The sequence below is a fragment of the Thamnophis sirtalis genome, unplaced genomic scaffold (genome assembly GCF_051295495.1).
Source record: "Thamnophis sirtalis isolate CommonGarterSnake01/CBP01778 unplaced genomic scaffold, rThaSir2_p1.2 scaffold_4, whole genome shotgun sequence".
In the NCBI taxonomy this organism is placed as follows: domain Eukaryota; kingdom Metazoa; phylum Chordata; class Lepidosauria; order Squamata; family Natricidae; genus Thamnophis; species Thamnophis sirtalis.
Window position 1 is genome coordinate 62,497,786 of NW_028261384.1, and position 27,034 is coordinate 62,524,819.

Below are 27,034 nucleotides of genomic sequence, written 5' to 3' on the forward strand. Positions count from 1 at the left end.
GTTCACTATTGCTTCAAGGACATGTCAAGAGTTTGCAGCAGCAATCACATTCAGAAAGCACACACAAGTAATGATTCAGCAGGATTCAATAACTTATCTTTATATATAATATAACACACTAAGTAAATATACAATACCAAAAGCAGGTTTTCCAATGTGGTAGTTCAGAAGAGAAGTTTCACTTTCAGTTTTAGTTTCAGATATCAGCACAGCATGCAGCTTTAGTAGCTCCTTGCTGTCTCCTTCCTTGTTGCTCACAGTGGCCAAAAGGAAGCTGTTATGTTATGATTAATAGTCTTGTTATGAAGAAATGTTGTAAGGATATTTCCATGGGGATTTCTGTTTTGGGAAATTGTTGCAGAATAGCCAAAAACTTCTATATCTTCTGATAGCCAATGATAAGTTGGGTCATTGGATTGTTTTGCTGCTTTGTTGAAAATGTTTTTAAGACATGTATTCAAATCTATACAGCGTTCTTTCCTTTTGGTAAGACCCTTTTGCAAAAGTCTTTTATTTTTTATATATTTTAAATAAATGTTTTTTATTGTTCAAGGTCTCCTCATTTTTATGTGAGAGGTTTTTTTTCAAATCTCACACTATTAAATCAAAATAATGTAAGTTAATTCTTATTTAGACAATACAAGTTAAATATAAGTGGCTTAGGATTCTAAGAAAATATGATCCTTTAGGGTTCCATGAATAAGAAATGAGACATAAAATTATTATTTTGACAATTCTGTCATTTGATAATAAAGGTAGTCCTCATTTAGTGACAATGATAAAAAGTAACTTTGTTATCAATCCTTGCATTTATACCTTTTGCAATTTTGTAAGCATAGGAGAGCCTAAGTAAAATCATAAGTGCTGTTACAAAGTTAATGATTGAATTGCCTGTCCCTATTGTGGTCACTAAATGAGGAATACTTGTACAGACGTCCTGCATATTCTTCCTAGTATCTTATTGTGAAATATAAAAATGAAAAAGGGGTGCTTCAGAAGGCAAAACAGAGAAAATTTGAAATCTTAAATATCTAATCATGTACCTGGATAACATAAATTTGTTTTGGTTTCTGTTTCCTAAAATGGGATGGCAATTTCATCATATATGGTCTGATATATGCTTTCAGAAAGCACATGCTTTCAGTTTATGTAAACCCTGTTTCATCAGCCATGGGGTAAATTGATGTTCTAAATAGGTCCAAATTCTAATTTTCTGAGATTCCTTTTAACTATCATTTTGGTTTTTTCCTTATTCTATCTAAAAATATCAATGCCACTTGTTGATTACTGTAATGCACTCTACATGGGGCTGCCCCTGAAGAGTGTTCGAAGACTACAGCTGGTCCAGAATGCAGCCGCGCGAGCGATAATGGGTGTACCTAGATACACTCATGTTACACCTATCCTCCGCGAGCTGCACTGGCTCCCCATTGGTCTCCGGACCCGCTTCAAGGTGCTAGTCGTTACTTTTAAAGCCCTACATGGTATTGGACCTGGCTACCTGAGAGACCACCTCCTGCCATTCACCTCCCAACGACCAATAAGATCGCACAGGTTGGGCCTCCTCCGGGTGCCGTCGACCGGACAATGCCGGCTGGCAGCTCCCCAAGGGAGGGCCTTCTCTGTAGCTGCACCGGCCTTGTGGAACGAGCTACCCACAGAGATCTGGACCCTTACCACTCTCCCGACCTTCCGTAAAGCGACCAAGACCTGGCTGTTCCGGCAGGCCTGGGGCTGTTGATTAATATCCAGCCCCACTTGATTGAATGAATGATGTATTAGTTTTAATAATTTTATTTTTTAAAATGTTTAAATGTTTTTACTTTTGCTGTGAGCCGCCCAGAGTCCCAAGGGAGTGGGCGGCATACAAATCTTATTAAAGTTGAAAGTTGAAAAGTTTCGCTATGCGCTTCATAATATTTCAGTACATCCAATATTGTCCGCATATTATTTCTTATTTGTCTTTTTTATAAGAAACCATTTTGGTCAACGTGAATAAATTCATTAAGGAACCTCTTTAATCTTTTGGCCATTATTGTCATGGATATTTTATAATCCAAGTTTAGCAATGATATGGGCCTGTAATTTTAATTAATATCAAATCAGTATTCTCCTTTGGAATCAGCATGTTTGCCTCCGCCCATGAAATCAGCGTTTTTACTTCTCTTAATACTACATTAAATACCTCAATTATTGTTTGTCTTAGAGAATCTTGTAGTTCTCTATATAGTTCTGATGGTAACTCGTCGGGACTGGCGATTTATTATTTCTCTATTTTTGCATTCCTCTATTAATTCTGACATTCTTACATCTTCGTTCAACATGTTTTTTATATCTTCTGACACCTTGGGTAATTCAGCTTTCTTAAAACATTGTAGTGCTTTTTCTTCAATATTACATTCATCATCCTTGTATTTCTTGTAGAAATCATGGATTATGTTTTTCTTCTCTTCATTTTGATAATACATATTTCCCTCCTCATTTTGCAATTTTCTGAGATTTCTTCATGAGGTCTTTTATTACAAAATAGAAAGAGACTTAAGATTCTGATTGCAGGCCAACAGGAAGTGCTTCAGCTGGACAGATGTGGGAGGTGTGGGCTCTCAAGAGCCTCACATGAATCCTGTCTGACAAATTAACTTTGAGGTCCATTTGGACCGGAACCCCTCCCGGAAGGGGGGGGGGGCGAAGAGGACAGTGTCTTGTTAGATCCAGAGGGAGGCAACAAACAGAGCCCTCGCAGGTCGGAGATTTGTATTTTGAATCCGAGTCGGGGCATCAGCCTATAAATATGGCTGACAAGATGCTGACCTTCTTGTCAAAGCAAAAAGAACAACAGGAGAGTTCAGAAGGGATGAACGGCTGGTAAGATAATTTATCTAACCCACAGCCATAAATTAAACCTGGAAATGGCAAAGAAATCTGGAGAATATAAATAATATTGATGGTCAGATCACGATTTTCCAAACAGAAAAAAAGAAAGGGAAAATGGAGGGTTGAAACACCAGCCCCCTCCCAAAAAAAGCTATTTACTTGAATCAATTTTTGGACAGAAAGGAGGAAGCAGAGAAATGACAAACCCACACAAATATAAATTTTAAACTTGGTTTTGGATTTGAAAAAGAAAAGAAACCAAGTACTTTGAAAGATTTATTTTGTTTGAACTTTTTCCTATTGATAAATCTTAACTTAACTTTGGCCTAACTTTGACTGTGCAGGAAGTTTTAATTAACTAACTGCCATAAATCAGAACTTTGGAAAGTATGATCGCAGATCACAAGGCTGTCTTCAAGTGATATTTTGCAAGCAGCTACAAGAGACCGGACCCGGTAAGGGAAAGAATAACAACAGAATAATAACGGAATCCAAACTGGAAAATATGAAGGAAGGGTTTTTTTTTTGTTTTGTTTTGCTTTTTTCTTCTCCTCGCTTTTCTTCGCTCGGCAAAAGAGTAAGATAGCCCCAGCTTCTCTTCCAGTCTGAATTTAAGGTGGTCCAGAGTCTCGAAGTGGGATTTGTATAACTAACTGCAATTCTGGATCTGGACATTAAGTTAGAACAAAAGACTACGATGGCCACCTTCGTTTTTCTCCATAGCAATTGAAGCAGACAAACTTAAGGTGGAACAAAACTCTGAAATAAGAAATGAATAACCATATCATTATAACTGTAACTTTGGACTCGACATCATGGAAAACTGGGAATTTGAAGAACTATGTGGAATTTTAAAGTATATACATGAATCAGTAAAATAAAGCCTAATTAGAATTTTGAATCCAGAGAAGCAGATAGCTATAGAAGAACTCAAAGAAGAAGAGGGGGCAAGGCTTTGAAGGGGTAGAAGCGGAGGGAAATAAAAAGCAGACAAATAACTCTTTTGGTCCCTGCAATGGTGTAGGGAAAATTGTGAAAAGGGGAGGTGTCCCAACAAAAGGGAAAAGAAAGTTGACAAAAACAATCTTGGAGTCTGTTAGTGGTATAAGAAAAATTGAAGCAGGAAGTTACCCACCAACAAATAGGAATAAAAATTATTCACTTGGTAACCTGGGTGAACTTGAAGGGAGTGGATCTGTTAAAATAAAGAAAAGGGAGAAAACAGGAAAAGAGAAGTGGGACAAAATACTTACCAGGAAAAAAACAGATAATTAGAAACTACTATATGGGAAAATATAAAGTTAAGAAGGACTTTATTCCTAAATATGATAATAAAATGGAGTTGCTATCTGGTTGAATATGATAATGGAAAGATAACTAAATAAAAGTTAAAATATATGGAATATGGATAAATATGAAACTGATATGGGGAACTTGTAAAGCAGAGGTTTGTGATTTACCTTTTTAACATGATAATTAAATTGAGTTGTGAATTGAGTGAATATGACAATAATTCAACTAAGCATGGGTCAAAATCTATGTAACATGGACATATATACAACCTTTAAGATGATGAACAAAGTGAGATATTTATCACTTGTTACTTTATACAATACATTAAGGAAAGTGTAATGAATACTGAACAGTGAAGATTGTCATTTAGAGATAACTAAGGGTAATCTAATTCAAGGTATAGAAAAATAGAAAGGGTATGAAATATACCTACAATTGGAAACTATTGTGATAAAAAGACAGAATCACAAATTGGGGGCATGTAAGGATGTATAACTATATAAAGATAATGATAATAGCTGGGAATTGTAACCACATCTACATCTCGACCAAAAGTGTTTCCATCTGGTAAAGTTTTTTTTCTTTTCTTTTAGAAGATTGCCCTAAGAAACTCTTTTCCTAAGCTAAATTAGTCCCTTAAGCAAGAACAAAGTATTTAATACCTATTGGACTGCCTTAGAAAGTTTTTTGCTCTTGCCTGTAACGATCTTTTGTGGATTGAGTGATTGCAACGTTTCCGTTTTTTCTGCTTGAGGTAAAGGGATCTTTTTTTCCTCTATTTCCCTTTACTACGTTAACTTTTTTGGCTTAAATTAAAACTCTTTTCACTTTAATAAATTTCTTCTTCTACTTGTTACAATATCATATTAAAGATACTTAAGGAAAAAGGTTTTAAAATAGTTGAATCTGCCACTTGGAAGCCCAAGTCTGAAGCGTTTTTTTTTTCCTTTGCTGTTGTAACAATGTATCCTTTTTTCACTCTTATCTGACTACATTGACTGTGCAACAGAAGGATTTGGAACTTCTCTTTAAAACCTGATAAAGACCCAAGGTCACAAATAGTGGTGTGTGGAAAATATTTTGGCAAGAATTGGAAAAGGAAAGAAAAACTTTAGAACCCTTCTTCTTTGAAAACCATAAAAGAACATTTGTTTAAGCTTTAAAATAAAAATAGATATATCCTTCAAAATCTGTGACCGACTAGAGTGGCAGATAGCACCAAATTCTTCTTCTTGCTTTTTCTTTATATTGTGAAGTGAATGAAAATACAGAAAACAAAGATAAGAACTCAGATGAACTTATAAATGGAGTAAACATGAGTGAAGGTGGAAAGAAGGGAAGCTGGAAAAGTGACTTTGATAATTTGGTGTTCCACCCCAAACTCCAAGATGTAGGAGAAAAAGAAAGAGCAAAAAAGATGGAGTTAATAAGACAAATCTATTCAGAAATAAACTTGACAACCAAAGTTAAGCTTACACTAATAACAATTCAAGGGCAACAAAACCACATGAGAGATCGTTTAAGCTTCAAAGTGCAGAGAGAAGTCTTAAATCCTGGAAAGGTCAGCGAGAGAGGCGAGACCATTTTGTTACTGGAAAGATACTGGTTAATAATGCTAGTTGATGGGGAAAAGCTAGTTAATTTTTGATGATTATTAAGTAGTGATTTTAGTACCTTATAGACTGTTTTAGATTACCATTGAATGTTTATCCATTAACATAAATTTACTATGATACTAATAGAGAAATAATAACCATAGTTAGGATAAATAACCAGGCCATAGAAATGCTAATGTATATTTTGGGTGATTGTCAAGTAGAAATGTTAATATCTTTTATATTGTCTTAGATGACTAATGTTTATTTTCTTAGCACGTTACTAACTAATTTGGGATTGAGGGAAAAGTCCTATAAATCTTATTAATAAATCATTGTTTAAAGACAGCTATAAAGTTATAATATTGTGTGGGCCTGGAGAGGAGAGGTGAGATAAACAGTAAATAATCTTTAGTTAACTACAATAATAGCAATGAAATGTTAATGGAAAATATTTAATGATACATACATTAAATGTGTTACGGGGGGGGGGGAATGCTTAGATATCTTACTTAACCAAATTAATTTTAGAATATGTTATGAAGGTGCAATGTTATTGGAGATCTATTGAAATTGCAAATGAATGCCAGTAGGTGGTTGTGTCTTCTAATATAAATGATTCTAGATAAAAACATGTTTAAACAATGGTAACTAAATGAGAATTATGGTACAGGGATAGTAAAATACATAACTTTTCTTTCTTGACTTAAAATGTACAACCTGATTTGAATGAAGCATATGTAAGGATTGTGGAAGAAACGCACGGAATATATTTGTAACCAATCGATACGCTTTCAACAAGATGTAATGAAAGATGATGGGGGGGGGGTTGTTTAACTAAAACAATAAAAAAAATTCTCAAAAAAAGCACAATGACTATATATGCATACTTTTCTGTCATATCACTTTTTTTACTAAAAAAGAGAAAAAATAAATATGCATATTGAAAAAGTATTATAAATACCATCAACCTAAAAGGGAGCTTGCTCAGAAGCTGAAATACACCGTAAATGAGATGAAGAGTGGGAAGTAGAAGAGAAAGGGAAGGGAAGAAGAGAGGGATAGGAGAGAGGGAAAGTGGGGGAAGAGGACGAGAGAAATGAGAAGTGGTAAGAGGAAAGAGGAGAAGGAGAGAGGAAGGGGAAGTTGAGAAGAGAAGGACAGAGAGAAAAAAGGAGGTAGAGAGGGGGAGGAGAGAGGGAGAAGAAAGTGATGGATAAAGCACAAATATGGTGTATGGAGCACAGAAGAGCCAATAAATGGTTTTGAGGAGTTGTTGGTAAGATGAACTGATGTAAACATTTAACAATACAATATGATGTTGGTTATGTAATAGTATACATGTGATTATATGTTATGAAAATGGAAAAATAAAAAACTTTAATTTGAAAAGATTCTGATTGCAGCCCTACCTCCCTAAGGAAATTAATTCAGAGTACTTTCACAACCAGAGAAAAGGCCTTTCCTAGTCTAGGTAATTCCCGGATACAAAATGAACATTTGCATTCCTATATATTGATTCCTTCCAAATTTAAAAACAAGGGATTCATTTTCTGAACTAGATGATCTTGTGATGATATGGTATCATTATATTGCCTTAAGCAATGATAAATGCCAAGTAGTGGATACTGTTTGCTTTTTTAAGGGTTGAAATGGGAGCATAATGCCTTTGGGAAGCAAACTATTCTTATTTCACCCTTATTTTCCCTCCAATTGTTCTAAAACTGAGCCAATGTTAAATCTGTCATTTTGAAACGATCTATATGAACGGGAGGTATTAAGGACAGAAATTGAGAATGTCTGCCTCCCAAAGGCCTTATATTCCCATTTGTATATTTGGGAGGATTCAAGGGGTAATGGAGAGAAATTATACTGCTGGAAATGTTATTGCTAAATATTAATAAGCCTTACTGGATGCTGAATTCTGCAAATGATTGGTTTCTGGCAGTCCTGCAAACACATAATTTCACACCACAATTGTAAGAAACCTATGGCCAGAGTATTTATACTACTTTGAAATAACAATAATCTCAAGCTTCCTTTAAATGTAGCACACATTATTCACATATCAACTACTATACTATTACTAATCTGTTTTCACTGAAAGGAAAAGGAGATACTTACCTCTCGCTGAAGTTTTCTCTTTTCTGCTTTCAGTTCATCTTCTACTTTTTCTGCATTTTCTGCAGCAGTTTTATATCTCACCACCTGTCCTTCAAGTCTTAAAACCTAAAAGATCAATGATTTGTTTATCTTCCTACATGCAAGGAAGATTCAATGTAACTTTGACCTTTCCTTAAAAGCACTAAATGGAAAACATTTATTTTTCACTATTCTTCCCAAGGAACCAATACAAATACCAATGAAGTCAACAATACGTAGTCAAGTGATACCCAGAAACTCAACAAAATACTAATTAATTCAAATGAAATGCAAACATGACATTGATTTTATCACTGATTATAAGTAAAGATTTTCTCAGTGTAAATGTTGATATGCACTGTTTCTAGATTTGACACAGTCCTCTTTGATTTCTTTTAACTTGAGATGCTCAAATATCTTTCCTGACCATCAGCTTATATATAGATTTACACTATTTGCTTGAAGAGTGGTCCTCTTAAGAAAATATCAAAACTTGTACATCATTGGCCTGATAATATAGTGATAGGATTCCCATACTAGTGATGCAAGAGAGCCATATTTTGGGATGATGTGGAGAAAAAAATAAAGGGGTGGGGTATAGGGCCCTTAAGTTTGGAATATATCAACATTTTAAAAGATACCTACATTTTGTTCCAAAGTAGTTATATCTTGTTCAGCTTTTGAAAGTTTAAATTTGAAATCACTTATTTGTCTGTTGGCATCTCCTAAAGACAAGAAAATTTAAAATTTAAGGACTGTGAATCAAACTTCAAAACTTACCAATCAAACCTTTACTTATTGCAAATGTTTGTTATGGAGAAAAACAGAGCACTAAATATGGCAATTACGTAACTCTGGAGACTGATATTTTTCAATATTTATTCCTGAAAGTTAATGAGGTAAATACTTAAGATCTTAGGAGCTTAGTCAACACTTTTATTGGAATATAAAAAACAGAATGATTTGTGTAACAGTATTTTAATCTTAAATACAATGAAAATGTGGTTATTTAAAGATAGCTGACTGATAGATCAAAAGATTATACAAATTAATGGTCAAGATATTTCTTATAGTGTCAGGAGAGAATGTAACAGCTCAAACAAGAAACAGGTTTTATTTCTGAAGTTTCCATTCTCTTTGGTTATGACAAGAACTCTATACATTTCACAACTGGTACCAGACTTTGCTTGTTTTCCTTAATTTTCCCTCATTTTATTTTAAATTGTACCGTATACATCCAAAACTATATACAAATACCTTCATTAAATCTGTTTTATCATCTGGTATAAAATTGCAAAATTTGTATAGAAATTAAGACATGACTATTTAAAAGTGCAACTTCTATGAATACTGAATGAATTAACATACTCTGCATTTCAATTAATTGCAAATCAGAACCATTTTCCAGTCCTGTTAAATCAGAATTTGTGCTGTCATTCCTAGAGGATTTCTGCTGTGCTTCTTCCAATTGCAATTTCAATTTTTTAATCTGAAATTAAAATACAATATTTTCAATATTTCACTTCAAACTTTATTTATTCTTTATCTAAAATGAATGGATACCATATTTAACAAATAATTAGCATCTACTGCTATAATTAGGAATCCAGTGCGATTGTTTTCAGCTTTAAATAAAGTTACAGGATTTGTCTGAACAAGATCTGTGCTCTACATGGGGCTGCCCTTGAAGAGCATCCGAAGACTTCAGCTAGTCCAGAATGCGGCCGCGCGAGTGATCGTGGGCGCACCATGGTTCGCCCACATAACACCGATCCTCCGTGAGCTGCACTGGCTACCTGTTGATCTCCGGGTGCACTTCAAGGTCCTACTCACCACCTATAAAGCGCTCCATGGTAGTGGATCTGGCTATTTGAGAGACCGCCTTCTGCCAATTACCTCCCTGCGTCCCATCAGATCGCATAGAGTTGGCCTCCTCCGTATTCCATCTGCCAGTCAGTGCCGACTGGCGACTACTCGGAGGAGAGCCTTCTCTGTTGCGGCTCCGACACTATGGAACAATCTCCCCGTGGAGATTCGTACCCTCACCACCGTCCAGGCCTTCCGCACAGCCCTCAAGAACTGGCTAGCCCGTCAGGCCTGGGGATAATCTTATTTTCGCCCCTCCCGAATGCTGAGTGAATGTTGAGTTTTATTGTCTAATTTACTTTGTGCACATTTCTTTTTGGTATTGTCCTACACTCCCCTTCCTTTTTTGATTGTAAGCCGCCCTGAGTCCCCTCAGGGAAAAGGGCGGCCTATAAATAAATAAATCTACAAATCTACAATCTGCTATTCCAATAAATTGGCAATTTAGCTGTGGATATCTACATTCCTTAAAATGCTAAGATTATAGGAAAAATAGTTGTGAATATTTGCACCGAATAAATTGCTATGTTATATGAATGGTTTTAACTGAGACAAAAATGCTATTGTTAGAATAGTCTGGTTTTATTTATGTTTTCTTCTCTGCAGATGTAATCAATGTGGCATAAAGATGGATTGGTACTAGGGAGACCTAAGTTCACATTCACTTTGGGCCATAGAAACTTATGAAATGATTTTGAGCCATCACTAAATCTCAGCTCAACTTACTTCTCAAGGTTGGGGAGGAGGAGGAAAGAAACACTTTGCAGTTTTGGATTCAGGATTGAAAGGTGGAATATCAATCTTGCAAATACACAAATAAATAGAGTTTGCCATATACACATATTAAGTATTTAATACATAAAGCAGAAATTCACTATCTATTGCTCCTAAAAGGTTTTGCCATGGCCCTTTATACCCTTCAAAATTGCTAATAAAATGTAATTTTTAGTAAGTAACAGAAAAATAATTAAATTATTAAGAAATTGACATCTATATATCTTTATACTGAGTTACATTTAAGTGTATATGACCGTGATGGCAAACCTATGGCACGTGTGCAACAGGTGGCACGCGGAGCCATTTGTCAGGGCACACGATTCATTGCGATCCATTGTCAGGCTCCAGAGGCTTTATAGGAGCCTGGGGAGGGTGAAAACAGCCTCCCCCCACCTGAGGCCCTCCGGAGGTTTCAGGAGCTTCCCTGAAGCTTCCAGAGTGCAAAAAAATGGCTGTATGGGCAAACCGAAAGTCCGGAAACTGACTTCCGGTTTGCTTGTAGGGTCAGTTTAAGCCCTCCGGAGGCTTCAGGGACCTTCAGGAGGCTTCCCTGAAGGCTCCGGAGGGCTAAAATCGACCCTACGAGCAAACCAGAAATCATTTCCGATTTGCTCGTAGAGTCGTTTTTAGTCTCCAGAGCCTTCAGGGAAGCCTCCTGAAGGTCCCCGAAGCCTCCGGAGGGCCTCCAGGGGGGACAGGGGAGGCTGTTTTCACCCTCCCCAGGCTCCTATAAAGCCTCAGAAGCCTGGGGAGGGCAATGGATCACGTGCCCTGACAAATGGCTCCATGTGCCACCTGTGGCACGCGTGCCATAGGTTCGCCATCCTGGTCATATATACACATATGTACAATTAAGATGGAGATTGTGTTTTATAAATAAGATCAGATTGCTGTACATTCTTTAAATACAGCAACAGGATCTTTCATCTGTAAGATAGTTTTCCATCTCCAGTTTAACTTTTTACGACAAGTTTCCAGTTATAACCTTAGAATTCAACATATATAAAGCCCCTCATGGATTATTCTCCGTCAATAAACACAGAAGAGTTCTTCGGCTGTAGTTTCTTTTATTTAATTAAAACCTCATTATGGAAGTTGTTTATTTTTTCACTTTAGAAATCTTCAGGAGACTTACCTGTGACAATAACTCTTCCTTTTCTCCTGCTAGCTTTCGTAGCCTAACATCTGGAACAAACAAAGAGTTTAATTTTTCAAATTTTAAGGCTTTTGAAGACTACTTTTATATGGTTGGAATTCCATCTGAAAACTCACAATAAGACAGGTGGACCTTTTTAAAATAAAGCTAGCACACAAAATTTACAAAATAGTGGATTAAGACTGTTATCTTTAACTTGCAAATACAAATAAAATTTGAGGAGGGTAATTTGGGCATAACTGAAATACAGTAAGATCACTTTAATAATTGTAATTTAAGGCATAGGGCCAACTAAGCAGTTAGATTCATTAATCCTTATAATTAATGAATATAGTAATCCGCACTTACCAACTGCCTTGTTCAGGCATATTCATAGTTACAACAGTGCCGAAATAACTTTACGACCAATGCCTGCATTTATAACTTTTGCAATATCTGTCAGTTATGTGATCACAATTATAATTAGTATACATTGTATCTATTGCCCCTTGCACAGTGGAGAGGTTGGAGACAATAGATTATAAAAGTAAGCAGGCACACAATGGGGAATATAGTCAAAAGAATATGTTTATTTAAATAGGTGTGGGGACAATACACAAACAGTCAGATGTACACCCTATTGTGTGCCTGCTTACTTTTTGTCATCTGTCCCTTTCCTATGAATATAAATATTATGGCAATTCCCTTCTGGTTAATTATTCCAGTGCCAAAGTGAAAATTCCAAAGAGGGGTGAGGTTAGGAGACAAACTAAAGGCTAAGATGTGAAACTGATTAGTATTGTCAGTTTCTAGCCAGCTCTTTCAATGCCGCATACTTGGAATACTTTCTATAGGAAGTATTCTTATTACAAAGCTATTTAAATTTAAATATTTAAAAATAGAAATGTACTGTATGTCTATAGAAATTTTCTAAGCCTGAAAAAAATTATGGAGTGCTGGAACTACTTACATAGAACTGAAGGGCTGATCTCTCTAAAAGTACAATTCTTTTGGTGTAATTTTTAAATGTATATGCATTGAAGCCCCAATATAATTTTAATCGTTTAAGAAAATGCTTATTTACCTAGTGGTCCTTCCCCCGCTGATTCCAAAACTTGAGCAGCTTCTTGTGATACAACTGTAATTGCACCAATTACTGGTTCATGATTAATATCACAATTTGGGATTATTACTAATCCATGTTTCTGGAGGGGGGGAAGTAACATTAACAATATCTATCAGAAAATTTTATTTTACAGATAAACTCTTTACTTAGCTGACATAATCAAAAGTTACAACACTATTGCTTCTATACATGAATTAGTACAAATGAGAAAATGATGTGGTAATGATTCTATACTTTCCATTACACTACCTATCTTCTGATTCCCCAATCTACATTTGTAAAAAGTACTACTGCTAACATACCTCTCCTCTCTTCATTGTTTCCTTCAGGTTAGCCAGCTCATCTCTGAGCTCATCTCGTTCAATTCTAATGCAGTCAAAATATTCTTTTTGTCTCTCTAGAGCCTGGTTACAGCCAAGTAGCACAAAGGAAATAGTATAGAAAAAGAATGTGTGATAGATAAAAGAGATTTCTTGTAAATCCAAGAAGAGTACTAAACAAAAAGTAGAAAAAAGCTTTACATAATCTTCTGTTTGACACAAAAGTCATATTTAGCACTAGAATTTCTCAGTTATAATGGATCTGTCAAATATGTCTTGGTCATTATATTTCATATACACTTTAAATATAATTCCAGTGTAATATTTCTTCCACAATGACTAAGCCTTTCATTCTCACAAATAAATCCCAAACCTAACATGGAATTGATAAAATATAAAATATATCACATAAATTATGATTGAATTGAATTGAATTTTGGTCATATGCAGTTCAGACATACTAAACTTAATGCAACTAAATTAAAACCATGAATTTTAGTAATTCTATTTTGCAATTAAAACTGTACCAAAGAACATTAAAATATTCATCCAAAACCTAGAACCATACAGAGCAAGAAAATACAATCCTCTGTGATGCATTAAGATTTTCAGATATAAACCTTTGTATTTGATAGCAGACCTACACAATTATATGTATGGTATTATGATTTATAATTTAAATGAAACAATGTTGTCAACCAGAGTTTTTAGTGAAAGAACATTAAAAGAAAGAGGAAACCATATGGTTTCCAATTTCTGTCCAGGGCCCTGATTCTGATTTGTATGCTAGATTTTATAGAATACCTGCTTCTCAGAAGCCAATCAGTTAGCAAATTGGTAAGCTTTTAAATAGTTTCCCCAGCAGTCCACCAATCAGTAAATTCCCAATAACTATGGAGTGAAGAGAGAACTGCACCTATAGGTAATCCATAGGTCACTAAACAGGTGGTTCATATCCCCCATTCTCAAATCTATATTTAATTTTATATTATAATTTTTAATCATAAACAACTAGCATCCAAATACAAAACTTAACTGCAACACTGGAAGTACTGAAAAACTATTCTGTTTTATCATAAATGTATTCATGCACATCCTCTTGAATGGCACTTATTTATTCTCTAGTATCCAGCATTAATTTATTTTATCTAATTTATTGCTGTATTTGTAATTACTATATTCAGATCCTCTGCATACTGAAACCATTAACAATCTTGTCAACCTTTGCCAGTCTATTCCTAATCATTTTTCACCTCAGAATAATCTCATACCCCAATTTTTTTATCTTTCCAATTAACTGTCTCCTGGAGGTCAAACACCTCTTTGGATATAGATTCTATTTTCTGCTGCATGCGCTGGTTCTCCTGCAGTAAACACAGGGAAAAGAATAAAAGAAGAGGAAAAACAAGTAAAAGGAATTACAAAAAGATAGAAAGAAGTGAGTAAATAAGCCAAAGAAACGTGAAAGACTGAGGTTTTATGAACAAAGATTTGAAGAGTTATAAACAGATTTAGGATTGATGTTCAAATAACCTACAACTGTCTAGCATTATAGACAGTCCTTGATTCATGACTATTCATTCAGCAACCATTCAAAATAAAAATAGCACTGAAAAAAGAGATTTAGGACTCATACCCAAATTTATGGCCGCTGTAGCACCTTGTGCTTCACTTGGCAATTCACCCACCCTTATGACCAATCACAAGGATGCCACAGAGCCCTCTCCACCATTTCCCCTATCCTGCCTTGCTGGGCCTCAAAGGGCTTGGATCTGCTTCCCACTCCACTAGGTTGTACAGTCTTCCCCACCCCACATCGTGGCTTGACCACTTACCTTTTAGGATAGATTTCCTCTAGGAAGCAGCTATTCTGCCACATCGCCATTCTGCACAGTTGTGGCTGCATTCACTGTTCCAGAAGTGGGCATAATTTTAGGAGTGGCCACAATCGCAATGATGCAGGAAGGGGAGCATGGGAAGGGAGTGGAGAAGTCCTGGGAGACCTAACAGAGGCAACATCTGAACTGAAGGTTTTGCAATGCAAACCTGGGCGTGCACCAGGTCTCCTATGGCTTCCTCCACCTCTGTGGCACCTCAGGCTCTGCTAATAACTATAATAGGGAGAGTAGTGATTGGGATCATTAAGTGAGGTAATCACATGGGTACCTCATATTTCTGCATATAATTGGCAAGTTCCATTATGATTGTAAGTTGAGGACTACCACAAATCAATGTATAAACATATAATTTGACCAAAACTTTAATAATATTCAAACATTTAAAGTATTGGTACAATATCACTATTACATTACAAGTGAAACGCGAAAAATTAGAATATCATGCAAAAGTTCATTTATTTCAGAACTGCAACTTAAAAGGTGGAACTACCATGTTTCCTCGAAAATACGACATGTCCTCATAATATAGCCATGCCACATTTTTCTGGTGAGCAAAAATATATGCGCCCCCCCCCCTGCATATAAGCTCCTACCTCCAGCCAGGCAGAGCACCTCTCACCAACCTAGCAGTATTCCAAAGGTGCCAAGCCACGGGAACCTGGGGGGAGGCAAAGGTGATCACGTAGCTTGGTGCCTTTGGGATACCGCTAGGTTGCTGAGCAGCGCTGTGCCCAGCTGAAGAGCGGGGTTGCCAGGCGGCTTCTCTCTTGTGAGCGGGCTCCCAAAGAGCCAGGCGCAGCCTCATCAGTGAATGGCTGCGCAACACAACAGCCATTAAGCGACCACGCTCATGAGCAGTCACACGGCAAATCCACTTTGCAGCCGGGCACAGCGCCATTCACTGACCTAGGGGTATCGCCAAGCCACATGAGCACCTGTTCGCCGCCACCCGGCTCCCGCGGCTTGGCGCCTTCCAAATGCCAGTTAATGGTGCTCTGCACGGATGGAGAGGAGGGTTGCGCGAGCAGCTGTTCCGCTCTCGCTCACCCACCTCCCAGCCTCATGATGCATGGCCCAGCTCTCATTACGGAGCCAGGGCACCTCCACTGCCACCACCATCCCAGCCTGTTTTTTTCCGCAGCTTCCAACCCGAGTCTTTCAGCAGTGGCCGCTCTGGGCGCATGCTCTATGCCATTGCCGAAAGACTAGGGTTGGAAGCCGTGGAAAAAGCCAGGCTGGGATGGCGGCAGCGTTGGCAGTGTCCTGGCTCCATAATGAGAGCTGGGCCATGCATCGTGAGGCTGGGAGGTGGGTGAGTGAGAGCGGAACAGCCGCTCGCGCAACCTCTCTCTCCAGCCATGCAGAGTGCCATTCACTGGCATTTGGAGGGCGCCAAGCCATGGGAGCTGGGCAGCAGCGAACAGGCGCTCATGCGGCTTGGCGATTCCCCTAGGTCAGTGAATAGCACTGTGCCTGTTTGTCAGGGCACGCGAGGCGCGAAGCCTCCTGAAGCTTCCGAAGTGCTCAAAACGACCCTCTGAGCAAACCGTAAGTGACTTCCTGTTTGCTCGGAGGGTCATTTTGACTGCTCTGGAGGCTTCAGGGAAGCCTCCTGAAGGTCTCTGAAGCTTCCGGGGGGGGCAGGCTATTTTCGCCCTCCCCAGGCTTCTATAAAGCCTCTGAAGGCTGGGGAAGGTGGAAAAAGTATGCAAAAAATGGAGGGGAGTGCCTGTACTGCGTGCATTCTCACTGGGGAGGGGGAGGGTGTTCACGCATTGCATGTGTGCGGCACGCGCGCACATGACACCCCCCCTGCGCTCCCCCCACTTATGGCACACGAGCCAAAAAAGGTTCGCCATCGCTGGTCTATACCCTCTCAAGTCCAGATAGGAGATTCCACAGAATGTGACAGAGAATAGCAGGGCTAAAATTGGAATTTCTGGCTTCAACATACAAGCATGTACTGGCCAATCAATCAGACATCATGACAGTAGACAAGGACTAAAAGACAGTGGTGATGATAGATGTAGTGAGTAAGTGACAGCAACACCAGGAAAGAGGAGCATGAGAAACTGGAGAAATATCAGAATCTGAATGAGAAATTAGAGAGCATGTGGAAAGGCTAAAGAGATCCCATAGACTCAGGGCTATGACTCATTAGCTGGGAGAGTGGCTCTAATAGAACCCAGGAATTTCAATGCAATCTATCCAAAAGAGTGCAGTGCTACATAGGGTACAGAATCCTCAAACTTCCAAGCCTCTGGTAGAAGATCCTAGATTTGTGATGACAAACCTACGGCACATATACCATAGGTGGCACGTCAAGCCCTCTCTGTGGGCATGCGCAGTTGCCAGCTGGTCTTCCCGGTTCCGGCCTGCATGTATACGACGGAACCTGGAGGAGAAGCTGGCTGGCACACATGGGCACAACGGAACCCCAAAGAACAGCTGGCCACCACACGTATGCACACCGGCTAACTGCTCTCTTCCGGCTCTCCAGCACTCCACTGCTCTAGATTGAGGAAGAGATATGACAATTGAATAAGAATTAATTAAAAAGACTTCAATAAGAAAATCCCATGAATTCAATTAAAATTTTATTTCCATCAATTTTAAAACAAGGTGGAGATATGTTAGCTCATTTAACCTTTATGAAAGGGTTTTTTCAGGAGCTACATGAAAAAGAACTAATTTTCTCTGAGCTACATCAAGTTTATATCATACTTTCCTCACTGGATGGGAGTTATGATGTTTTTGTATCTTCTCTTGACGTCCTAACCTGAAATGAACTAACATTGACTGACATTATTGCACGACTGTTGGAAGGGTCAAGGAGAAGGATGGAGAGGGAACAACTGAGAGAGAAACCACCACAATATGAGGAATCACATTCTACTGCCTATACTGTTCGAAAATGTTTTTCTTGTGGGATTAAGGGACATATAACTAGGTTCTGTAAAAAGGCAAAACAACAGAATGCCGGAACAGCTAGAAAAAATGCTAATCTCAATTTAGCTATGTCTACTTTGGCTATGTCTAGCAATGCACCAGTAAACCATGATTTGTGGGTTATTGATAGTGGAGCATCACAGTGCATTGCTAGAGAAAGAAAAAGATTTGTAAAAATAACAATGATCAAGGAACATGTATTTCTGGCAAATGGATGGAAGGTGAAGGCATCTGGTGAAGGTAATGCATGATATTCATTCCTAAATGATTGGATTTGGATTTATTCGACTTGTATGCCGCCCTATTCCCAAAGGGAGTCAGGGTGGCTGAACAAAAGCCAAAGGGAGGGGAACAAATACAAAAAAGTAAGACAAAAAATGAGACAACAATACAGACAATTTAAAAAACACAACAAGCACAACCAATTCGAGTAGGGGTGGAACTCAACAACCCCAGGCCTGCTGGGACAGCCAGGTCTTAATGGCTATACGGAAGGCCTGAAGGGTGGCGAGGGTCCGAATCTCCACGGGGAGATAGTTCCAGAGGGCCGGAGCAGCCACAGAGAAGGCCCTCCTTCGGGTGGTCGACAGCCGGCATTGGCCGGTAGATGGAATTCAGAGGAGGCCTAATCTGTGGGATCTAATGGGTCTATGGGAGGTAATTGGCAGAAGGCGGTCTCTCAAGTACCCAGGTCCAATACCATGTAGGGCTTTATAAGTGACGACTAGCACCTTGAAGCGTATCCGGAGACCAATAGGCAGCCAGTGCAGCTCGCGGAGGATAGGTGTAACGTGGGTGTACCGAGGCGCACCCACAATCGCTCGCGCGACTGCATTCTGGACAAGTTGAAGTCTCCGAACACTCTTCAAGGGCTGCCCCATGTAGAGCACATTGCAGTAGTCCAGTCTTGAGGTCACAAGGGCATGAGTGACTGTTGTGAGAGCCTCCCGGTTCAGGTAGGGACGCAATTGGTGCACCAGGCGAACCTGGGCAAATGCCCCCATGGTCACAGCCAACAAATGGTGATCTAAAGTCAGCTGTGGATCCAGGAGGACTCCCAAATTGTGAATCCTGTCTGAGGGGCGTATAATTTCACCCCCCAGCCTGAGAGATGGAATACCTGGCCAATTTGTGGGAGGGAAAAACACAAGCCACTCGGTCTTGTCAGGATTGAGAGCCAGCTTGTTCACCCCCATCCAGACCCTAACATCCTCCAGGCACTGACACATCACTTCAACCGCTTCACTGAGCTGGCACGGGGCGGACAGATACAATTGAGTATCGTCCGCATATTGGTGGTATTTTATCCCGTGCCATCGGATGATCTCTCCCAGCGGCTTCATGTAGATGTTAAACAGGAGGGGGGACAGGACCGACCCCTGCGGCACCCCATAATTAAGGGGCCTAGGGGTCGACCTCTGCCTTCCAACCAACACTGACTGCGACCTGTCCGAGAGGTAGAAGGAGAACCACCGAAGAACGGTGCCTCCCACCCCCACCTCTCGCAACCGCCGCAGAAGGATACCATGGTCGATGGTATCGAAGTCCGCTGAGAGGTCAAGGAGCACCAGAATGGAGGCCCGCCCCCCGTCTCTGGCTCTCCAAAGATCATCGGCCAGTGTGACCAAAGCAGTTTCCGTGCTGTAGCCAGGCCTGAAACCAGATTGGAAGGTGTCTAGATAATCGGTTTCCTCCAAGGACCGCTGGAGCTGAGAGGCCACCACTTTCTCAACAACCTTCCCAACAAAGGGGAGGTTGGAGACTGGACGGTAGTTATTAAGAACGGCTGGATCCAAGGATGGCTTCTTCAGCAGGGGTCTCACCACCGCCACCTTTAGAGGGGGGGGAAAGGACCCTTCCTGGAGAGAAGCGGTCACTATCGCCTGGATCCAGCCCCGTGTCACCTCCCTGCTGTTCGCGACCAGCCAGGAGGGACACGGATCCAGTACACATGTGGAGGCACTCACTGCTCCGATGGCCTTGTCCACTTCCTTGGGAGTACAGACTGGAAATCAATCCAACAATGTCGTTCAAGACCCTCCCCCAGTACCTCAGCTGGCTTTGCGCAATTGGAGTCCAGGTTTGCCCAAAGCCGAGCAACTTTATCCGAACTCCTCAGCCCTACCCTGTAGAGGATTGCCCGCATCCCTCCCCTTAAAATGAGCAGTTACCAATGTTATATGTACCTAACCTGAAATTCAACTTACTATCAGTTAGGGCTCTGGTTAACATTGGCTATGTGGTAACTTTAGGGGAGATATCTGTATTATTGAAAGGGAGGATAACAGGATTACTGCTACTTTAAAAAAAGTGTGTATGTTATACCAGATGGCTAACACAGCTTATCATAATGTTAAACCCCATGATGAATGCATACATTTACTACATAGATGCATGGGGAACATTAATTTCAAGATGCTGCAACAAAATGTTAAGTTGGCAGAAGGAGTAAAACTAAAACCAGGCGGAAAATATTTAAACTGCAATGTTTGCAATCAGGAGAAAAGCAAAGTTACTCCAGCAAACAGACTAAATGGTTTTAAAACAAAGGAACCTCTGGAGGTTGTTTTTGCTGATTTAATAGGACCTTTAAAACTCAATTTGGAAGGTGCCTGTTATGTTTTGAGTATCATAGATCATTATTCCCGATACGGTTTCTGTTACTTAATGAAAAGCAAAACAGAAACGTTTCAGCATTTCTTTAATTGGCTGAGGTTTGCGGAGAGAAAGATGAAAGCCAAGGTTATTACTGTAGTTACTGATAATGGGACGGAGTTTACCGATTATAAATTCCAAACAATGTTAAGAACAGCTGGAATCAAGCACAAACATTTTGCTCCTTATAGGCCACAACATAACTCTTTTGTAGAACGAAGGGGGCAAACATTACAGGCTATAGCTCGGACTATGATAGCTGATTCAGGTTTGCCGGAAAGACTGTGGGGTGGAATAAATTAGATACAAATGATAATGTAATTATCAACACCCAAGTAGAGTCCCTAATGATGAGGTAAGAAAAACGGTAGTTAAAGAAATTAAAGAAGAAGTACATGACGAACCAGAAGAACAAGAGCAGGTTATACAGGAAAGTCCACTGGTGAGTCCTGAAATACGTGTAACTAGACCACCTGACAGGTATCAGGCGTCTATACCATGTCAGGCAAATAAGGTTCCTGCTAATTACCAAGAATTAACTTTATATCCAACTGAAAGCTTGGAAAGATGCAATGGAAAAGTAATTGAAATAATTGCAAAGGTTAGAGGTATATGAAAATATAAAGTTACCACCAGGTAAACATGCCATTGGTTGTAAATGGATTTTCAAAATTAAAAATAGCGTAGATGGGACGGTAACCCATAAAGCCAGGTTAGTTGCACAAGGGTTTGCTCAGTAAGCAAATTACTATGATGAGGTCTTTGCGCCTAGTTTAAAGGCTACAACGTTACGTGCAGCATTAGTGTGGGCAGCTAAGAATAAATATATATTTAATCATTTAGATGTAGAGACAGCATATCTTCATGCACCGTTGCAACATACTATATATTTACAGAAGCCTGCAGGATTAAAAACTGATAGTAAAACTGATTGCTGGAGGTTGAAAAAAAGTCTGTATGGCTTGAAGCAATCAGGATATGAATGGAATCAATGTATAGTGAAAGAGTTAACTAAGATAGGTCTTAAAGCTGGCATGGCTGATCCATGTTTGTTTAAGAAAGAAAGGAATGGTGTGATTTCATTGTTGGTATTGTTCACTGATGACATAGCATTAATCACTGAAACTGAGCAAGAAGCTATGAGGATTATAACACTGTTAAGGATGAAGTTCAGTATAAAACATCTCGGTGAGATTAGGCAATATTTTGAGTTAAAGATAGATAAAACTAGGGGAGGATACAAAATCTCACAAACTGAGAAGATTAACCAGCTACTCAGAACGTTTAGGATGGAACAGTATAAACCAGCTAAAACTATAATGGGTCAGGAATTTAGCCATGATGATGTAAAAAGCCCTGTATTTGATCAAGGTATTTATCAATCATTGATTGATAGTTTATCGTATCTGAGTAATTGGTCAAGGCCTGACATATCATATAGTGTAAATCAATTAGCCAGGTTTAACGCTGAACCTATTGAAAGGCACTGGCAAGCTGCTAAGAGGATATTAAGATATCTTAAGCAAACAATGCTTTGTATTTAGAACCTAGAGGTGATCTGAGCTTAACTGCATATGCTGATACACGTTTTGCTACAGATGTGTCTACACGGAAATCAACATCAGGGTTTGTTGTATTCCTGGGAAAAGCACTAATTGGATGGCAGTCTATTAGACAAAAACATTTAAGTCTATCGACTATGGAGGCTGAATTCTCATGTTTGTCATTATTATGTACAGATTTGGTTTGTTATAAATAACTCCTACTTGATATGGGGATTGACATACGAGAGCCCATTGTTGTTTTTGAAGACAATCAAGCAGCAATTCAGATGGTATCCAATCTTGCTGTAAAAACTAGGTCAAAACACACTGATCTAAGATATCTAAATGTAAGGCAAAGTGTGAATGGTAAATTAGTTTCACTGGAGTACTGCATGTCTGAACATAACATTGCAGACCATTTTACTAAGGCCCAAGGTAATATAAAGCATAAACGTTGTTTCAAGGAATACGGATTAAGATTGTAAGATGTATATATTGTCCTACCCAAAGGGGAGAATGTTAGGAATATAATCTAACGGTTGGGTTCGCAATATATAAATCATATAACAATGTTGTACCTGTTTCTTTAAATCATACTGTAAAATATGATTGGTTGCTGCTTTCCTCCATCAGCCATAAGAGGGAGCCAGAATGACTGTTAGCTCGCTGTTCATTAGATGCTGGGCTGATCTGATCTGAGTGTTTTTGGAAGTTGGCTGTTAGAAATTGCCGTGAGCTGTTGTAAGTTTTGCAACTGTTAGCAAACCTTGTGTACCGGACTGATTATATGATTATTGGACTATGTTATTTGGATTATCCCTTAACGGAAAGACCTTGATGACTGACTGTCTTATCCGTGTATGACTTGGACTGTTTGATGGACTCTGATACTTCTATTTCCACAAAAGTAAAAGCCTATTTATACTGCAGCGTCCCTGTATGCTGGTTTGTGTGTTCTCCAACACAACTCTCACAACGCTTTGCTGAACGTACTCGCTCTCCCAACAGGGAGCTTACCTGACAAGCATGTTTATATAAGCAAATTAAGCTGAGAAGAAACTGCTTCATTTGAGAACCTACTGTATTTTTCGCTCCGTAAGATGCCCTTGACTATAAGACGCATCTAGGTTTAGAGATGGAAAACAAGAAAAAAAAATCTGCCTCTGTCTCCCAGCGGCCATCTGGTATTCATCTGGCTAGTCCCTGTTTCCTCCATGTCTACTGCCTCCACCAGGGAACGCTGGAGTCTTCAAGCAACTCCAAGCAACTGATCAGCTGTTGGATCAGCCTCCCGGAATACTGCCGATCAGCTGTTCCAGGCATTAGGGATTGCTGCTGCTGTTCACCGCTGCTGCATGCTGCCCATATCCGCTCAATAAGATGCACAGACATTTCCACCCACTTTTGGGAGAAAAAAAAGTGTGTCTTATGGAGCAAAAGATATTGTAGTTACTAACTAGGGTAGCCACATTACTGTCATGAAAATTATAAACTGTCTTAATATTTTATTATAAATTTAATCATGTCTATTTTACATTTTATAATAAGTGTTATTGTTTATCAATTAATTTCATTGTTTAATCATATTAAAAACTATTTTGGAATTGTTAATGGCATGTAAAGGTTTAAAATAAGTAAGTAAATAGGGATCATGACATTGAAATTTTAAGTGAGCTTCTGCAACTTCAGTATTAACAAAGCAAGATATCCAATAATTTAGAACCAATCTGGAAACTAAAACAGCTGGCTCAGAAAGAAAAAGTGTTGGGCAGCAAGATAAATGATATATCAATATAACATCTAAGCACTGCAATCCTCTCTGGACACAGAAACAATTTGTATCACAAATGTTTGCTATCTGGAGCCCTTCATATAAAGAAAAAACTATTTCATTATTTTCTCAAAGTATAAACTTGGAGGAAAAGCACAAACAGTGTAGTACATGTCAAACTTAAGGAAATAAATTATACACCACCATTTAAACACCATTCACAATATTATTAGTTATTTTCCAGCATGAGTATGTACCTCTATTAATTCATCTCTTTGGCAAAGGCTTTCCTTGAGTTCATTTACTTTATGCTGTAGCACACTGCACATATGTTTCTGTCTTTCCAATTCCTTTTGAACAAAAAAAATAAAAAAAGTGGAAATTAGATGACTTTAGAATTTGTTTCAGTAGCTTTGGTTATTATTAAATAATATTTTGAACCTTGTTACAATGATGTAAACTAATTTCAAGATTCTGTCATCTAGTAAGAGGGTACTCTTAATATTTATTATGTAAGGTAAAGATAAAGGTTCCCCTTGCACATATGTGCTAATCCAGGGGTCAGCAACCCATGGCTGTGGAGCCACATGTGGCTCTTTCATCTCTCTGCTGTGGTTCCCTGTCACCAGTTGGCACCATAATTTTGAGAGGAGCTTCCAGTTGGGGGGGGGAGGGAACACAGCACCCCAGGAGACTCTATGGCAAGGAGTGGGTTTTCTGGCCAGCTCCATAATTGGTAGGGCTTTTAATTAGGACAAGTAGAGGAAAAACGATGCTGCACTAGGAGACTATGGTGGGGAACCGGACTTAAGGTTGACTTCAGAATTGAACAGGGGGGCTTCCGGTTAGGACATTTGTAGCTCTTTGAGTGTTTAAGGTTGCCAACCTGTGTGCTAGTCGTTCCTGACTCTAGGGAACAGTCTCATCTCCATTTCAAAGCCAAAGAGCCAGCACTGTCCAAAGACGTTTCCGTGGTCATGTGACTGGCATGACTAAATGCCAAAAGCGCACAGAAAGCTGTTACCTTCCCACCAAAGGTGGTTTCTATTTTCTACTTGTATTTTTACATGCTTTCGAACTGCTAGGTTGGCAGAAGCTGGGACAAGCTTACGCAGCACAAGGGATTCGAACTGCTGAACTGTCAACCTTTCTGATCGACAATCTTAGTGTCTTAGCCACTGATTCACAGCATCCCTCATTTATTAGATAGACAAGAATTGTAACTACTCACAGTTAAAGGAACCAAATTATGAAATCTGGCTTAAGCATTTTCACAATATCTGAGTAAACACCTCATCCTCATCCTAACCCCCTAAACTCCAATATTGTAATCAAGACCCAATTTTGAATAGACTCCCTGTTTGTCTCCAATGCTTGACATTAGGCCAATATTGTCAATTTACCCCTATATCTGACAGCATTTTTCAAATCTGTTTTAGTAAACTGTAATCATCATGGGCAAGGAATAACAGAATAACAGTTGCAAAGGACCTTGGTCTTCAAGTCCAATTCCCTTCCCAGGCAAGAGGTGTCAAACTCAAGGCCCGTGGGCCGAATCCAGCCCGTGATGTAGTCAGATCAGGCCGCAAGGTCATCGTGGAAATTGCAGGGGGCCAGCCCGCATTGTGTTGGCCAGGCCCACCCCATCCTGTTGGGCGCACACACAGGAGGCGGCAAGCATGTGGAGACTGGCTGTGCTTAGTGGCCTCACCCCACCCATCCTTTTGCCTCTGCACCTTGCCTCACCTCTGCACCTGGCCTGGCCTCTCGCCTCTGCGGCCGGATTCTTTGCCAGGCTTTTGGCCTTGCCTCACCCCAGGGTGGCACTGGCAGCAGCTTTGAGAAAGTAAGCACTGCTGGGTGTCCTCTTAGGGAAGCAGGGCTGGGAAGGATGTCTGGGGATGTGGCAGGCAAAGGCTGCTTGCATATGTCTGTTACTGATGTCTGGGGAGAGGCTGGCAGGGCATTGGTGCTTGTGTACAGCTGGAAAGGGTGCCCTGGAGGGGTCAATGCTGGGATGTGGTGGGAAGAGCAGCTGAACTCTAATGGAGAGGGTGGTTAAAAATAGGAAGCTGTCACGAGCAATGGTCCAGGCAGCTGTGAGCCAGGGCTTCCCATTTTGGACTCTCAGCCTGGACTCTAGTCTAAAACCAAATGGCCTGTCCCCCTCCACCCCAGCACCTTTAGACCCCCAGCCTCACACAAGCACTGATGCCTCCACCCCACAGCATCAGAAAAGCACGGAGCAGGACAGGAGCATTGGGTGGCATAATACATGATCAAAGACATCTGTGCCCTGTGGAGACCCTGGAGTTGCTATTGTCAGGCAGGCAGGATCAAGTGAGGGTGGCGTGGTGCGGCAGGCCAACTGCCCATTCGGTGTCAGGCAGACAGGATCAGGCAGTTGGCCTGCCATGCATCACTACCGTTCGGCTGCTGCAGGGGGCCAGCACAGCTTTGCAAATGCAGGGGGATGGGGGGGGAGGATCTGGAGGTCTCCAACAGAGGAAGGAGAGACCAGTGTGAGCATCAAAGCCTCATTCATCAGATGAGATGGCACATTCTTGGGGGCAGCTGAACTACCTGTTAGATGTCATGCCGGAGTGGTAATGGGACTCCCCCAAGCCATACAGTACCTTTCTCCTGTCTGCGTAGCCCCACCAGGCACCCAGCTTGCAATGCCAGAAGATGTTCTGGCCTTGCTGCTCACTTGTGTGATCCCTCCCAGACATCAAGGCTCCTCTGATGGATGAGGCTTTGGTGCTAGCCCTGGCCTCTCCTTCCTCTCCAGTCGAGACCTCTGGATCCCTTCTCCCAGCCTTGTCTGGTCTCTTGATGTAAGCAACGTCAAGCTAGCCAGGTTGAGTTGGCCACACCCACCTGGTCATATGACCACCCGATACATCTACCCAGTCACACCTAACTGGCCCTTTTAGGGCAATCATAATGCTGATCCAGCCCGCAATTAAATTTACTTTGGCACCCATGCTCTATACCATTTCAGACAAATGGCTGGTCAGTATTTAAGAAGAAGAGTAGCAGAATCAAAAGAAAGAAAAGGAGGGCAAATTGCTGCTAAAACAAATTAA

At 39.9% G+C, this 27,034-nt stretch overlaps 1 protein-coding gene across 17 annotated transcripts in view; it reads right to left on the reverse strand.

The window, feature by feature from the left end:
• LRRFIP2 (LRR binding FLII interacting protein 2) overlaps positions 1–27,034 on the reverse strand; it is a 194,946-nt gene that overhangs the window by 9,338 nt on the left and 158,574 nt on the right. For 11 of the 17 annotated variants that reach the window (XM_087713025.1, XM_087713024.1, XM_087713026.1 and 8 more), the window contains 8 exons: positions 24,203–24,295; positions 14,400–14,492; positions 13,111–13,212; positions 12,767–12,887; positions 11,683–11,732; positions 9,273–9,393; positions 8,550–8,629; positions 7,887–7,991 (listed from right to left, as the gene is read on the reverse strand). In XM_087713025.1, the coding sequence (XP_087569151.1) occupies positions 7,887–7,991; positions 8,550–8,629; positions 9,273–9,393; positions 11,683–11,732; positions 12,767–12,887; positions 13,111–13,212; positions 14,400–14,492; positions 24,203–24,295 (765 nt within the window). The remainder of the gene's footprint in view (positions 1–7,886; positions 7,992–8,549; positions 8,630–9,272; positions 9,394–11,682; positions 11,733–12,766; positions 12,888–13,110; positions 13,213–14,399; positions 14,493–24,202; positions 24,296–27,034) is intronic. The other 6 variants (XM_087713035.1, XM_087713039.1, XM_087713033.1 and 3 more) reach the window with 2 other exon arrangements.